Below are 16,174 nucleotides of genomic sequence, written 5' to 3'. Positions count from 1 at the left end.
CAATATACAATCTTTGCTTTGCAAAGCTCTAGAACACAAAAAAGGATTTGACTGTGTAAAGTCATCAATGAAACACATTCATATTCTATTTACTGACTGGAAAACAATCCTGTTCAGATACAAATCTCTGAAAGTTTTGATGTCTAGAAAAACAGAATTTGCTAATACTGCTGGCATAGAATTCATTCTACTAAAGATCAATAAAAATTGAAACATTTTTATTTCCACAATATGTAGGCAAAGTAGTCTGAGTCACATAAAATCACACATTACCAGGAAGCACTGTGATAGTAGGAGAGAATAGCAGAAGGCTGCAGGAAGTTGGCTTTCTTTCAAAATCCCTTATTTGGAAAGGATCCTTGTGTATATCTAAATACATGTTATATTAGAAAATAGCAGTGAATAGTCTCATAGAAAGACAGCTCAGCTTTAGTAATGATGACTTAGCTCATGCAAGCATTTCTATAACTAAGCAGGAGAATAGGTACCCCTCTTCTTTCAGGTCTAAAGTGCATGACATTAAACCCAATGTAAAATAGGAGGTGTAGTAGAGTGGGATCAACATCCCCACTAACCAGCCCTACTGCCTAGGTTCACTGGTGATACCAGCACTTCAGCAGATAAAACAGGGTTAAAGTGATATTTAAAATCTAATCCAGTAGGGTGGGTGGGAAATTCATGCTAAAGAGGAAATAGGAGTGTCAGGCCTATAAGAGACTAATGATGAGAGAAGCTGGAATGTATCAATTAAGAGACATCTAGGAAAATATACACACAAATATTTCAGGGAAGAAAACCAGCTAGAAACACATTCAAACTAAAACAGTGTGGACAAAGAAGCAGGTTTGCAATAAGTATCCCTGGTTAAGCGCTGAACCTCAGGCCAAAGATCTAATAAATCTGATATCCACAGAAGCTACAAAGAGAAAACAGGGTAAAAAACCACTGAAGACATGCTCTTCAGCTTGCATCATATGTGTAAACAAGGTAGCAGAATACATAAATAACATGAAGTGGTGTCAGACAATCACAGGACAGTGGACACATACTGCTTATTTTTCTACCAAATGAGAGTTAGCACTTGAGAGAATGTTTAATAAATTCCCAAACTGCCACTGAATTTTGAGAAAAGCATTGAGAGTTCCTAATCTGGTACCCAGCTTTTACACATTAAATACAAGAACAGAAACAAATACTGCTCCGGAGACAAGTACAACTTATGCTGAGCCTCACAACTAGCCTGGACGCTTGACCAAGGCTTGGGCTAATTTTGCTTGCTGAAACAAGCTGTCGCTATTTGGCATTGAAGGGAAAAAAGACGGAGGCGGGTGGGCGGGGCGGGGAAGCCAGTCAGAGTAAAAGGAAGGGATCAACAAAGCTGCGAGTGAAAATAGGGGAAAGGTTTTAGAGGCTGCAGTCTGTGGAGGGGTGGAAATTGTCTGAAGAGAGGAAGTAGGTGGATTGAAGGAGCCAGACAGCTAACAGTGGGCAGGGAGGCAAAAGGCAAAGCAGAAGGCAGTTTTCCTAAGGCATTTTTGTATGTGTGGCTTCTTTCCACCTTTGCCTTTTGCTAAACTGAGTTCATCACACTCTTCTGCAAGCCCAGCTTTTCTCTGGAGAAGAGTACAGAGTTCAGCCACATGACATTTTGGTCTCTGAATGAGACCCTTGAGGATTTACTAAAGACATCCCCTGATTTTTCCAAAAAACATCTTTTTACTCCAAATATCTGTATGCACATATGTCAGTAGAACCCTCCATATTAGCTTCAGGCTTGTGGTAAATTAGGAGTTAAAATGCTGCTGTAAAGCAATTTTATCTCTGTGTTGGGCTGAGGCTGAAACTGAGTCATGTGTGCATATTTGGATACGTCACACCCTCTTGCTGAAGTAGACAAAGAACAAATTAGTTCCTTACCATAAACCTCATGCTTACAGGATGCTTCTGGAGGACAGATCAATCATTCCTTAATCCCTTACACAGGGGAAAAAAGCCCCCACAAAACATCTCTTGAGATGAACTAGCACAGCACCATTGTTCAGCTGGCTGGATTTCACACACTACAATGAAGATACTGTTTTTCACTGGACTGCTCTCTTTTACCTCCAGTCTTTGCACTACAGGTGAGTCCTCCTTTCTGTATTTATTGCATCTTTTAGTCAATAACATGGACTTTTTGATAATGCTGTTGCTCTACCAGCTGTGAACATGAAATGAGTTGTACATGCATGTACCAATTACGAAAAACTGTTCCAGGATGTCTCCTTTAAAGCAGATTTTTATTCTTTCACTTCAGTGACACCTTACCTCTGCCAGTCATTTTCTGTAAAGAATTTTTTAAGGGCACTTTCTGCACTTACTGAAGACACATCTTTTATCTAGTATTTTTGTAACAATACAATAATTTTAAACCTGCAGTGTCTTGTTTTGCAACTTTACAGATGGTGTTATTAGAAGGAAATGCTCAGATGACTATTGTGATAAAAATAACTAAAGGAAATGATCAAATAATAAACCTTCCTAGAATTAAAACTGTTTTCAAACCAAGCTCATTTTGAAAAGCTGGTATACATAAATATATATATACACACACATATATATATAATATACATCTATATATGTATTTATACCTATATCAATCCATCTACACACACCAGACAATGCAGGCACATGTATGACTTTTAATGAGTGATTACAACCAGCTCTCTGGAGTAACCATCAAAAAAAACTACTAAAAATTATGTAGTCTGCTAATTCTTATTTTAAAACATACTACTGTAAATCTGACAGTGAACATTAATAAAACTATTATCTTTATTTTATTCAAATATGGAAAAGTAAAAAAAGGTTCAAAGATTTTCACCCATATTTCAGTTTGCTTCTGAATTTCAGTTTCATGGTGCATGCTGAAGGCTTTACAATAAGTATTCTTGCATTAAATGCAGCTAAGAAAACTTAAGTGACACAAATAATTACACAGTTGTTTACTGCGCAAAATCTATTTTACAACACATGGCTTTAAAAAGCATTTTGAACACATTTGGGCTTCATGTGAAGATGTCAATGTCCCTACAAATTTGTCAGCTAAAGACTGAGGAACAGGTGTTAATAAAATAGTATTACTGTTTTTGCCCGCATGCTGACAATATTTACCCAGAGATAATTTTCCTGCTGCTTGAAAAGTTTTATTCACTCCCCAGTAAATTACACCTAATACCTGCCCAATCATTTGTTTTCAATTCTTAGGACATTGCCCTTGCTCAGGTATGAGAACCTGAGAAGATCTGGTTTGCACTAGTCAGAAGCTGAAGAAAAACAATTTCACATGTGAGACCAAAAAAACCAAGGATAATTTCAGTTTTCTAATTTGAAAGTTTCAGTTTGTCTTAGGCTAGAGAGTGCTTTTTGCAACTTTTGCAGTCATTCATTTCATACATGAAGTGACAAGGATAGTAATGGTGTTTGATCAAGCCTAAACAAAGACTGCTTATATGATGAATGACCAACATTCCTGCTACTGGGAAATACCCTCCACTGGTCATAAGAATTACAGAAGTTTCTTATGTTTTTCACCAAAGATTACTGAAAACACTCAAAATGCAGAAAGATCAGCTAACACTACATTAATGATGAATTTTCAAGATTTGGTGTGAAATGATAAATGAAGACTGATATCTGTACACTTGAGCACCAAAAGCAGAGGAGAATATCTCCAAATATTTTAAACTTATATTGCTTTTCATGTAGAAATGGTTATCTTTCTCTGCTCCTGAGTTACATGGTTAATACAGTAGTTTGTCCTTTTTAACAATTTTCACTTTGTTTTATTTTTAAGCTTCAGAATTTTCACAGAATGGCTCTGCAATTAAAACAGTGTCTCTTATCAAAACTTTTCGGGGAATTTCAGCGAGAGACTATGATTACATCCCCCCTTATGCTATAGAAGGGGAAACAACAACCATCCATATCAGAGAAAACAAATGCACTTCAAAAAAGTCAAATGACTCCACATTAACAGAAGTGAGCAACACCACACTGGAGTACCTCACTAGCTCTCTGAGCACCAAGCTAATACCTGCTGTCTACCTCAGTGCTCTGTTATTGGGTGTGCCTTCTAATGCCATCATTCTGTGGATGCTACTCTTCAGGATCCGCTCCGTGTGCACCGCCGTCCTCTACACAAACCTGGCTGTTTCAGACCTGCTCTTCTGCATCATACTGCCCTTCAAAATAGCCTACCACATCAACGGGAACAACTGGGTATTTGGGGAGACCATGTGTCGGGCGGCCATGGCGGTGTTTTACGGCAACATGTACTGCTCCATTCTGCTGCTCACGTGCATCAGTGTCAGCCGCTACCTGGCCATCGTCCACCCCTTCACCTACAAGAGCCTCCCGAAGCGCGCCTACGCCATCGCAGCCTGCGCCGCCGTCTGGGCCATCGTCTTCTTCTACATGCTCCCGCTCGCCATCACGCAGCAAAGCTATTATGTGAAGCAGCTGGACATTTATACCTGCCACGACGTGCACAGCGCCTGTGAAACTGTGTCTTCCTTCCAGTTCTACTACTACGGGTCCTTGGCTGTATTTGGGTTTTTAATACCGCTTGCAACTATCGTGTTCTGCTATGTCTCGATTATACGAACACTCAAGACTCACGAATGGTTCTGGTATGTCAAAGTCAGTCTTTTGATTCTTACCATCTTTGCTATTTGCTTTGTGCCAAGCAATATTATCCTTATTATCCATCACATCAACTATTACTATTACAACACGGACAGGCTGTATTCTTTTTATCTAATTGCTTTATGTCTTAGCAGCCTAAACAGCTGTCTTGATCCTTTCCTTTATTTTCTGATGTCAAAAATTAGAAGTCAATCCAATATTTATCTGACAATGGTTAAAATATCCAGGGAAAAATGAATTTATTTCTATTACTGGAATTATGGTTTTGTACAGTACTAACACTGACAGCAACAAATCTCAGGTGTGACATTTATACTTCAAGTAAAATGGGTTAGAAAACACAATCTCAGTTAAATTTACTTCCTTCCACACAAGGAATATCTCCAAAAATACACTCTCCAGCTCTATAACTTTATTACATGTGTTGCAACACCTGTGGTACCTAGATTCAGGGAAGCAGCTCTGCACCTCCATTTCCTTCTGAGATCGCTTTCTGGCCATGGAGAAGCTGCCAGAGTATCAGGCACCCCAGCTTCTAAATACCAGAAGAGGAGTCAGCATCCAAAGAGCACTTCTAGGGCAATTCATGACACTTGAAATTAGCTCTCAGCCAACAATCACTGCAGGAACAGTGTTACAAAAACAAGTTTTTGGCCTGGTGAAAATGGGAACAAGCACTTGGTACATGCCAGGGAGCAATCAAGAGCAAGTACTGCCCAGGATGTTGGAAATACAGAGTCCCCATAGGTTCACAAAACAGTAAGTCTACAGCAGTGGATGCAGAACCTGACTCTTCCAAGGCTACCTCTCCCATGAGGCTGCTTAACCAGCTCTGCACTGGAGACTTGTTCTTCCACTTCGTCAGCACCTGCACTTCCCTAACCCACAGGGATTGCTGGGAGCTAACCCTTATCAGTGTGAATCCAGGCATATATTACTCTTGCTTAGTAAGCAAAACAGAGAAGCTATTTTGTAGTATTCTCTATTTCCACATCCTCACAGGAAATACCTACAGTGTTACAAATACTGCAGCTAGTTACCGTTGACTATTAGTAAAACAATGGGTCAATTTTTACCTTTACAGAAACTCAAAACTTACTTATATACTAAGTTCCTAGAAAATTATCTCAGTGATGTCATTTGAATTTGTAACTGCAGCATGTAAGTGAGGATAAAAATGTTTTATGTTGTTTTGATAATAGTATTGTAAAAAAACTTTACTTAAATAAACTGAGTTGCACTGGAAAATGCCTCAAGGGAATTTGCAGCCTGGTGACATCCCCTTTTTCTATTTCTTCTTGTTCTTAATTTAAGTTAATTTTAATCCTGCCATTCCTTCAACATGCACAAGAACAAACTTTAAAGATAACTCTAAAATAATTCAAATATTACACAACTGTTGAAAATATAAATGAGGTGAACCCAACTAAAACCTCTGTACCTATCACACAAAAAATGCTACAACCAAACATAGTAATTTGGTCCATCTGTTTAACTTTCCAGCTATCCACAATATGCTCCCTTAAGACAGTATTTCTCTCCACTGGGACCTGAATACATTTGCCTTGAAAAGGCTTTCAAAACTGTTAAAAGCTGTGGTTTAAGATTTACAGGACAAATGAGTTCCAGGGTTTTCGGTTTCAAGCAAGGAACAGATAGGTCAGATCTGAGATGAGGACCTCAGATTATAAGGATAATGTGTTCTGGCAGATTTGGGTGCAGACTCCTCCAAATCACAGAATCACAGAATTTCTAGGTTGGAAGAGACCTTTAAGATCATTGAGTCCAACCCATGTTCTAACACCTCAACTAGATCATGGCACCAAGTGCTACATCCAGTCTTTTTTTAAACACATCGAGGGATGGTGACTCCACCACCTCCCTGGGTAGATGTTTCCAGTATTTGACCACTCTTTCTGTGAAAAACTTTGTCCTTAATTCTAGCCTGTATCTCCCTTGGCGCAGCTTGAGACTGTGTCCTCTTGTTCTGTCTGTTGTTGCCCGGAGAAAGAGACCAACCCCCAGCTCACCACAGTCACCCTTCAGGAAGCTGAAGAGAGTGATAAGGTCACCTCTGAGTCTCCTTTTCTCCAGGCTGAACAACCCCAGCTCCCTCAGTCGTTCCTCACAGGGTTTGTGTTCCAAGCCCCTCTCCAGCCTCGTTGCTCTCCTTTGGACACACTCAAGCATCTCAATGTCCCTCCTAAACTGAGGGGCCCAGAACTGGACACAGCACCCAAGGTGTGGCCTCACCAGTGCCGAGTATGAATGACCTCCCTGCTCCTGCTGGCCACACTGCTCCTGACACAGGCCAGGATGCCTTTGGCCTTCTTGGCCACCAGGGCACACTGCTGGCTCACGTTCAGCCGACTGTCAACCAGCACGCCCAGGTCCCTTTCCTCCTGAGCACTCTCCAGCCACACTTCCCCAGCCTATAACGCTGCAGGGGGTTATTGTGGCCAAAGTGCAGGACTCGGCACTTGGACTTATTGAACTTCATCCCATTGGATTCTGCCCATCCATCCAACTGTTCCAAGTCCCTCTGCAAAGCCCTCCGTCCCTCTAACAGATCGACACACGCTCCCAGCTTAGTGTCATCTGCAAATTTGCTAATGAAAGACTCTAAACCCTCATCCATGTCATCAATAAAAATATTAAACAGAACAGGCCCCAGCACAGACCCCTGAGGGACACCACTGCTGACTGGGCCCAGCTGGATGCAGCACCATTCACCACCACTCTCTGGGCCCGGCCATCCAGCCAGTTCCTAACCCAGCACAGAGTGCTCCTGTCCAAGCCATGGGCTGCCAGCTTGTCCAGGAGTGTGCTGTGGGAGACAGTGTCAAAAATCACCACAGCTATGGGGAAGTGACAGCAAGCTGCTTAGAATAAGTGAGTAGGTTTGACACATATGTTTTTCCAGATGTTGGGGCAGGAAGTTTATAGGGAGACCTATCTGATCCTTGTAAATCAAATACTTCCTTTTACCACAGCTCACTCTTAAAACATGCTAAACACAAATTCTGAGAGATCTGCTTTATAAACAGGGGATCAGAAAAAGTGGAAAATAGACAGACTTCAGAAATTGCGCTCCCCCTTTACAATTGTGTTTGGATTTTTTTTTAAGGAAATGTCAGTCTAAATCATATTTTTACCTAAAGAATGGCCATATCTATGATTGATCTTTGTTAAGAGTAAGTATGCATCTAAGTGTTTCTTTTGGGAGCACTGTGCCTTGTTCTCTTCTGAAACAGGAGCAGCACTCCTGTTCACAGAGAAGGTGCTCTAAGTAGTTGCCAAAAGATTGCAAAACCAAAATAGCTCAGAAGAGAAAGGCCAGTAGAAGTCTCTAGGAACATCAAAAATCTTATAATGAGAAGACTTCAAAGAGATTGTACAATTTTTGTTCCAAAATATGGAAACACTCATTTGTTTCCTATGAGCACATTCACACCAGGACAGGAGAAGGCATCAGGTTTGCATCTGGGGAGCACTGGGGCAGCTGGCAGGAGCGAGCCAGGGTAGGACTGCTGTGTCCTGTGGGCTGCAGGCCTGTGCCTTGGGGACATCCTGGCTCCCTGTGCATACACATGGCATATTTTGGGTCAGCACTGTGCAGCCAGCACCCTCTCTGTGCACAAACACTGACCCCAGCCCATCCAGGACAGGTGAGGTCAGAATGCACGAAACCCTCCCCAGCACACATGCTGAGAGAGAAGGCTTTTCAGCACTGAGGGCTCAGTGAAACCAGCCCTTACCTGGGAACCCTGGTGAGAAATTGATTGTGCAAACACCTTTCAAAAGCTCTGACAGCGTGGTTTCACAGCAGGTACCCCAGGTGAGGTGACACAAATGCTGGAAGACACGTTACAAGCCAAAGTTTGTAGACTTTCCCCAGCTTACCATGTTACCTCAGGGACACACTGTGTGAATTTTGATTGTGTCTTCCAGACACTGGGCATTTTAAGTACTGTGCTGGTAGCTTTAGCTAACCTTCAGTCACATCCTGCAAGCTGCTAGGCTGATCTTTGTTTATGCTTCCCTGAGCTGTAATGCTAACCAGGCCACTGCTTTTGGGGAAGCAGATAGCAACATCCAGCTGAAATAAGTTTAAACTGAAGACATGTGCAAGACCATCAGCTTGTTATTGCATGATAAAGCTGAAAAAGAAATATGTACAAAATTCCACTATAATAAAACAACATAAACAAAGGAGACTCCTCAAAATACTTCCCAAAGATTTGTTAAATAACACCACAGTTGTGACTTCTTTCTGGCAAAAACCTCACTTTCCATCCATACTGCCTGACACAGTCTTGTAACTGTATCCTTATACAAATTCCTAACTGAGAATTGCTGCTGCCTGTATTTTGTAATAGCTGCAGCAACCTAGTAGAATTAAAATAAATGAGATTACAACAGTAGCAAGACATATGCATAAAATGTCTTAATTTTAATATATTGAGAATTAATCCATTTTGCCAGTTAGAAAAGGTTATAGTGCAAAATTACTTAGTGCCAGTTTGTTGTCACTCACTTATTTACAACCTCACTGGGCAAAGACAATGCAAACATCAGGGGACCAGGACAGGGACACAGAAGCAAGTGAAATGAATTGGCATTTCACTTTTCACAGAGAACAGTAAAAATTCTAACCTTGCATTTTTGTGCTTTGGCATGGTGCAGAACATCCTGATAATGCCTTGCATTTACTGGTCTCACATCTTGCAGTTTGGCTGTGGGCAACAGCAGGGCTTCTAGAGTTTTCTCAGGATTTCCTTGGTCAACTGCTTCATTAATGTGTCCAATTGCAATGATTCCTGTGAAATAGAAACGTTATTAAAGATGCACTTATCAAAGAAAGTTGCAACTTTCTGGATATCACATACAAAATCAAAGAAAGTTGCAACTTTTTGGATATCACATACAAACAAAGCAGTAACACGAAGAACAGAAAAATCACGAAACAAGAAGCAGAGGCAGCAACAGCAGCTGATTTTAAATTATTTTTGTTCTTATATTCATTTGAAGCTATACAACTTTCCTTCCTATCACAGTGATTGATATATTTGGATAAAACTCTTCCTAAAAATCAAAATTATCCTTGGTAAAAAAGGGAAAACAGATATTTCTATTTTCTGGGAAGAAGCACCTACATGAAGCTTAAGAAAAAATTGGGTGCCACATATTTATATGTTTAACATATTGGCTCACAGTGATGAAACTTTTATTTCCAAGTGATTTCAGATCACATTAGTTGAAACCCTGATTTGGACAAATACATATAAACTGCACTCCCAGCTACAGCATTACATAGCAACTTAACCTCATTTCTTGTAATTTCTCTGGAAATAACCAACCTAACAATGCTGGCCAGTGGCACTCAGCACTTCAGTCAGGAAGTAAGGCCAAATGTATTTAATAAAACCTTAACTCATTTTCTTCAGACTGGGCCCAACAATTTCAAATCCATTTCCTCCTGCCCCTAAACAGTACTGAAATGCACTGCTTGTATTCCCTAAAGGGAATCACAGAAAGGCATCAGTCAAGGGTTTCACCATCACCTGTGAGGGATGACATCCCTGCTCCCAGGAGATTGTCCCTCAACAAGTGTCTCTAGACCCACCAGACCACCTGGTGAGGTCACAGATCCAGGTCATCATAAGGCTTGGGGAACGAGCAATTTTTCCAAGGTGGTCCAAAAGAGGGACTATGCAGATATGGGACTTGCTTAAAGAAACAGAGGCTCCCTTCTTCTTCTCTCTGCCCATCTACCCTCTCTAAACATTCCCAGGCAGAGGTCAGTGTCACGGAGAGCAAGAGCAGCTATTTTGGTACTGAAGACTTTCACTGCTACTGCAAGGTCTGTTCCAACTCCTAACAAGTGCAGAGGTTCAGACAAAAAAGTGACTCTGCCAGTCAAACTGCTCAGCATCCCACCTTGTTGGAGGGGACAGGGCAAACAAGCTGTGAGGCTCCATGGCAACCACTGGACTAGATTTAGGAAGCAATAATCCAGCCAGTTTTAGAAATTCTGCAATATAAAATTTCCCTTACCAGTATGAAACAGCAGCATGCAGGACACTAATGGCAGTCCAGGAAGGGCAGGAGCAGCCTGTGTCTTACAAAGGCTTTCAAAGTGCACTGAGACTGCTTCCAAAATGGCAGGCAGTCTGAAAGCTGCCTCTTCCTGCTCCAGCAAATTGGGCATAACTTGATAGCCTCAAATTTCTACATACAGTGGAAGAATTTGGTGCTTTAGCTTTTTTGAGGTCCAAATAACCAGCTATCACATTTAATATAACACCACCCTCTTATGGCAAAACAGTTACCTTCAACTTCAAAAATAAACTCTAAATCCATTCACTTGAGAACACATGGGCATAAGAAGCTACTTGTCTGACAGGAAATCAAGTTACCCAAAAGGAGAGCAAGACAGATATTTGCATTGTCTAACTGCTTACTGACTCCTTTGTGAAAAACAATCACTTGGAATCATTTACACATTAAAATACACTTTTCAATGGAACACTGCTTGTAATTTCCTCCCCTATCTCCCAATATGCTCTTTGCTCACAACTGCAAAATCCCCAAAGTGAGACCATCCAGGGCTGGAAGATACTGCCAAGCAGGCAGAACCACAGCATTTTTAACATTGCAGAAGGCAGGCACCCTGTGATATCCTTCAGTTGTCTGAAACAAACAGGAATATTTCAAGGACAGTCAAAGATCATCAGGCTTTCAAAAATTTTAAATGCTCTTCTCTTTTCAGGAGTGTCTGAAGGAGGCCACTCAGTTCATAAATTTACATACCAAAGACCTGACTATGACCTCTGCGGGCAATGTGGAGGAAGAATTACTTACTTTCATTTTCTTCTTGAATTTGCATATTAACCATGTCAATGCAGTTCTGGATATCATTCCAGCTTAAATAATCTTGGCCTTGAGATGAAGCCTCTGACTTAATAGACAATAGTGTATCAGCATAACTATAAGAAGATATAAAATACATAAGTGTATTTCATATGTAAGATAAAGTGCCATAAAGTATTAGTCAGATGTATCATCCATCATTTAGTGACTAGTATTTTTTTTTTTCCAATGACTCAATTTCAGACAAACTCAGCTCTTGGCAGGAATTATACAGACATGCAAGCTGCCTGTTCTACACATGCATTTCAGGATCTGAAGAAATGGCCCTGTAATTCAGAGAACTATTCTTGGTTATATGGCATGATGGCAGTACATACACACACATACAACTTGCTATGTGGTGCAACAGATAAATGTGGGGATAATTAGTCAGCTTCTTGCTCTAGAAAGCAACTGTTGCCTTCTAGACACTAATTCAAAGACCAGAATGTCAGTCAGTAGTGTCAGGTAGTAGCATCTCCTGCTACATCCATGAGGAAGATGATGAACCATGGGCAAGGGACTAAAAAAAAAATTATGCCCCTCTTCCCACAGCTCAAGATCATCCAAGCACAGACTCTGTAGCCTGTGTCTACGCTTCCTAGAAAGCTCAAGATCAGATGAGCTTCACAGTACTCAACATTTGCCCTACTTCACAGTAGTGCAAATTCACATGTATATAAGTTAAATAATTTTCATATTCCCAAATCAAGCGTAGAACTACTACAGTATCTCAGATAAAATACATATCTTCTATTTCCATCAGTAGCCTGAGGAATGAATGCCTAGCAGAAAAAAAATAGGAGAGATTCAGAATTTCCTAATCTGATTTGTCTTTCCAGCATCTAGTAGCCTGTGTCTAAGGATTTCTGGAGCTGGAGACTGTGTATCACTTTAATTGTTGCAAACAAGTCTACACTCCATTAATTTACCTGCTCTATTTTAAAATCTTATGAATTATTGAGGAATTAGCCCCACTATGGGTTTTTTGAGATGACAGCTTTTTAAAAAAACAATTAAACTTTATATTTGACAGATCCAATATTTACTTCATTAAATTCTCAAAAATCCCCAAACAACTAGAGCTACTAGAATCTGATTCTAGTAACTAATTCTAGTAACCTTCTTCACAACATTCACAGTTTTGGAGACCTATGACATATTTCCCCTGAATTCTCTCTTCCAGAAAACACATTCCAAACAAGTCCATCTCTTCTGATAGAAAGCCATTGGACAGCATCTTCCTCAATGAAATTTTTCTAGGTCTACTCTATCTCTTCTGGTACTGTGCAAATCAAAGCTTCCTGCGATATTCAACATATGGTTGGCAGCACAGGTTAACATAATGGCATAATAAAAATTTATTTAGTTGTCAAGTCCAGCTAATTCCTACCTGTTTCATCTGTGTTTCCTGACAGTGTAATCTAAAGATTGGGTCAGTAACATTACCAGAAATGCTGCACTTGGGACACTTTGGGGCCATTCCTGCATATTTCTAACATTGCTTCTCTTGCTCACAAGCATCACCTCACATCAGCAGAGGCAAAGTAGCAGATTAGTTTTGCTCCATTTTATGTCATTCTTCTCTCTCTCACCAAAACTGGCCTCTTATTTGTAATCTGACTGCCTTCCTTCTGGCTTTGAGACACCCAGCAAGGGCTGCTCTCAGATTCATGTCCCCAGACAGCCTAGTGAAGATCTTCAGCTTCTGTGGTCCCTTTTGCCCACTAAGGCCTTCCAGAAGCATGTGGAGCCTTCCACCACCTGTGCAAGGGACAGGAACTGGTCCACATTTCCATGCTCTCCTTTGCATGCTGGGGGCACAGGTCTCTTGTGTTGCCTGATTTTTTATTGATAGACAAGAGAGCAATTGCAGTAACAGCACTCCTATGGTAAGTCAGGCAAGCGGCAGGGCAAGCAGCTGGCAGCCAAGTGGAGGCTATCATGTAATGTTGAACACAGGTGCATGCCACAGCATTTTATTCACTCATCCAGCAAGCAAAAAAGGGCTTGGCCATGGCTCAAGAGATCACCTGGACCCTGAGGCATTAAACACTATCTCATTCCAAAGACCATCTTTCAGAATTACAGAATGGTTAGTGATTAACAGTTTCCAGCTACAGTTGTTTCACATTTTAGTGTCTGCAAAAATCCTTGTAAGATCTTCATGTTTGCTTTCTGAAGATATTTTCCCTGCAACTCACACGTCTACAGCCTTCAAGGCTGTTATTGCTTATATTTAGATTCAACTAGTACAGCAATTGTCACACTCTTCCTTATTAATTTAATCCACAGATGTTTATCTTGCAGCCCTTTCAACTTCACAGCCACAACACAGGACAGCCCACCCAAAAAAAAAGCCTACTTATTTTTTTCAGAAGTTGCCAAGTCTCATCCAGACAAGACAAAATGAACCTTTACCGTTGCAAGTTTTCCTCTTCCAGATTATTGAAGCCAAGACATGGGTTTCTGAGATGATTTTTTATCATTAGGATGTCCTTATTTTCCAAGGTCTGGTTTAGCAACACAACAGCTGACAACATTTCTACTGCAATAGACAGTTCATCATGTGCCAGGTAGTTCTGTAGGACAATAATGTACTGCAGTCAGGAAGCTAAATAAGCAGTGTAACAGATTTGAGTTACACACTCTAGATACCATCAAGGAGATGGGTTTGATTTAAGAAGCCTGGAAAGTTTCCTGGTCACAGACATGCCAGACTGACACAACAGCAATGGTGGAGCTCAGTGGGTTTCTATGTTCCATCCAGTCTCCCTTTCCTTCTTTTGCCCCACAATCTCATCTCTTCTGACCCTACTCATAACAGGAGATTACTTTTCTACATAATATATAAACCAGAGTTAGTCCTCATTAAGAGCATGCAACAATTAAAAAAAGTCAGTTGATTTGTTGCAACACAAGAGCTCAGCCAGACTGAAGTGTGGCAAGAAACAAACTATGCAATTAAATATTGCCTTTTCAACCAAAATGATTCATGCAATACATAACACCATGGCAAGAGAATTATGTCTGATTTTACACAACAACATGCTATGTTTGTGCTCTTTCATGGTCTGGCTACACAACATCAACGAGCAGGTTGTAAGTTTTTCACTCTTACCACAGCATTCTGTTGTTGGAGGTTGAACAGCTCAGTCTGATAGACAGCAGCAGCAAATGAGTGAACAACAGGCAGCTGTGCCTCAGGTTTCATCAGTGCAACCAGTGTTTTACTAGGATCACAGTTACGAATTGCTGTATTGATATTGTCAACCGCTATAAGTTCTAAAGAACAGCAGGGAAAAAAAGCTTATTAATTTTCATATGCTGTTTGCTCTTCATGCCATGTAGATGACAACTAGGTTATTTCAAAGAATATAATTTTCTGTCAAAAGAGAAAAAAACATTTTTCTGAAATGATATGACTGCTGAATGTTGCAAAAACTGTCTCTGTTCAAAGGTATCAAGCAAAAAATGGACTGGAGGACTTTAACATTTCTGGACTTTTAGAAATGAGGGACTACTTATTGCACCTCTAACACAAAACAAGGAGCTGACTCCACCCTAGCACAGAGAAAGATCAAACTCCTCCTGGGTGTGCTTGCAGCAGCTATTGCTGTGTATGTCAGCTCCAGCAACTCAGTTTTGCTTCACCCCAAATGCTCCCTTCCTTCTGCACCACATTTCCTCTCTCACCTCTTCCTTTGGCAGGTTCGAATTGAGCTAGCTAAAACAGGCCAGTACCTGAAGCACCAACAGCATTATTAGTATCCATTTCAGGAGGCCTGGTGGAAATCAGCCAAATGTATTAGAGGGGTGGGATATTCTGCCAGAAAATTAGTAGCTGAACAGATGAAAAACCACATGCTATGGTTTCTAGAGCTTCCTCTACATACCAACACCTGTTTGCTTTTCTGCCAGTGTGGAAGATCAGTCCTTACAGGCACTGCCACCTAGAAATTAATCCCTTTGCTACAGCTCAGATTTTAAATTAAACAGGCAAATAAAGGAATGTGGGGGTACGAGTGTAAACCTTTTCAGTACCTCAACAATTTGCCTGTTTTGCTGTTTGCTGGACTGACTTTGTCAGGGGTTTGAAGCCCAGCAGAAAAATGCTGAAAAACACTCCCCACTTGGGCAGCTGCAGAAGCATTACATCATCCCTCAGCTTAGTCACTGCCACCATAATTGCACACCTGGAGGAGCCATCTTTGGAGATAGCCAGGCCAGGACACACCCAGGAACACACTGTAAAAGGCACCACTCTGGTCTGGCAGAAAGGGAAGCAGCCTTGAAGGTTAGAGCACATGTGGCTAGTTGAAGAATAGCAATTATGCAAATGCCTTTTCCATCAATAAGCCCCACTCCTCTACCTTATCACATGGCTTTTCTGTGTACTGTTACCCAGGGAACATTTTTAGTTACCACTGATTGCTCAAATCTGAGACAAGACTTCTTGTACAGAAGATACCATCCACAGTTCATGTATACAGCAACACTCAGAGCTTATTGTACAAAACAAAGTCTTTAAAAACCTTCTAGCCAGGCACACCTGAAAAAGCCCCTCGCCTCTTGT

At 40.9% G+C, this 16,174-nt stretch overlaps 2 protein-coding genes across 6 annotated transcripts in view; one reads left to right on the top strand and one right to left on the bottom strand.

Moving 5' to 3' along the window:
- Window positions 1-16,174, bottom strand: part of IQGAP2 (IQ motif containing GTPase activating protein 2) — a 124,618-nt gene that overhangs the window by 28,715 nt on the left and 79,729 nt on the right. For 4 of the 5 annotated variants that reach the window (XM_071425224.1, XM_071425225.1, XM_071425227.1 and 1 more), the window contains 4 exons: window positions 14,720-14,883; window positions 14,020-14,180; window positions 11,551-11,675; window positions 9,343-9,506 (listed from right to left, as the gene is read on the bottom strand). In XM_071425224.1, the coding sequence (XP_071281325.1) occupies window positions 9,343-9,506; window positions 11,551-11,675; window positions 14,020-14,180; window positions 14,720-14,883 (614 nt within the window). The remainder of the gene's footprint in view (window positions 1-9,342; window positions 9,507-11,550; window positions 11,676-14,019; window positions 14,181-14,719; window positions 14,884-16,174) is intronic. The other variant, XM_071425228.1, reaches the window with a different exon arrangement.
- Window positions 1,561-6,727, top strand: F2RL2 (coagulation factor II thrombin receptor like 2). Its single transcript, XM_071425230.1, has 2 exons — window positions 1,561-2,123; window positions 3,836-6,727. The coding sequence occupies exons 1-2, from the start codon at window positions 2,066-2,068 to the stop codon at window positions 4,921-4,923; spliced, it is 1,146 nt and encodes a 381-aa protein (XP_071281331.1). The 5' UTR covers window positions 1,561-2,065; the 3' UTR covers window positions 4,924-6,727.

This window comes from Agelaius tricolor, unplaced genomic scaffold (assembly GCF_023055355.1).
Source record: "Agelaius tricolor isolate 1412-34295 unplaced genomic scaffold, bAgeTri1.0.p SCAF_4, whole genome shotgun sequence".
NCBI lineage: Eukaryota > Metazoa > Chordata > Aves > Passeriformes > Icteridae > Agelaius > Agelaius tricolor.
Note: the sequence above shows the minus strand (reverse complement) of the source record. Positions and strands in the feature narration are given on the sequence as shown.

Excerpts from the sequence above, each read along its gene's own strand:
- F2RL2 (XM_071425230.1), top strand. The coding sequence starts at position 2,066 with ATGAAGATACTGTTTTTCACTGGACTGCTCTCTTTTACCTCCAGTCTT. Across the intron at positions 2,124-3,835 it reads CTCCAGTCTTTGCACTACAG|CTTCAGAATTTTCACAGAAT; the intron begins GTGAGTCCTCCT and ends TTTATTTTTAAG.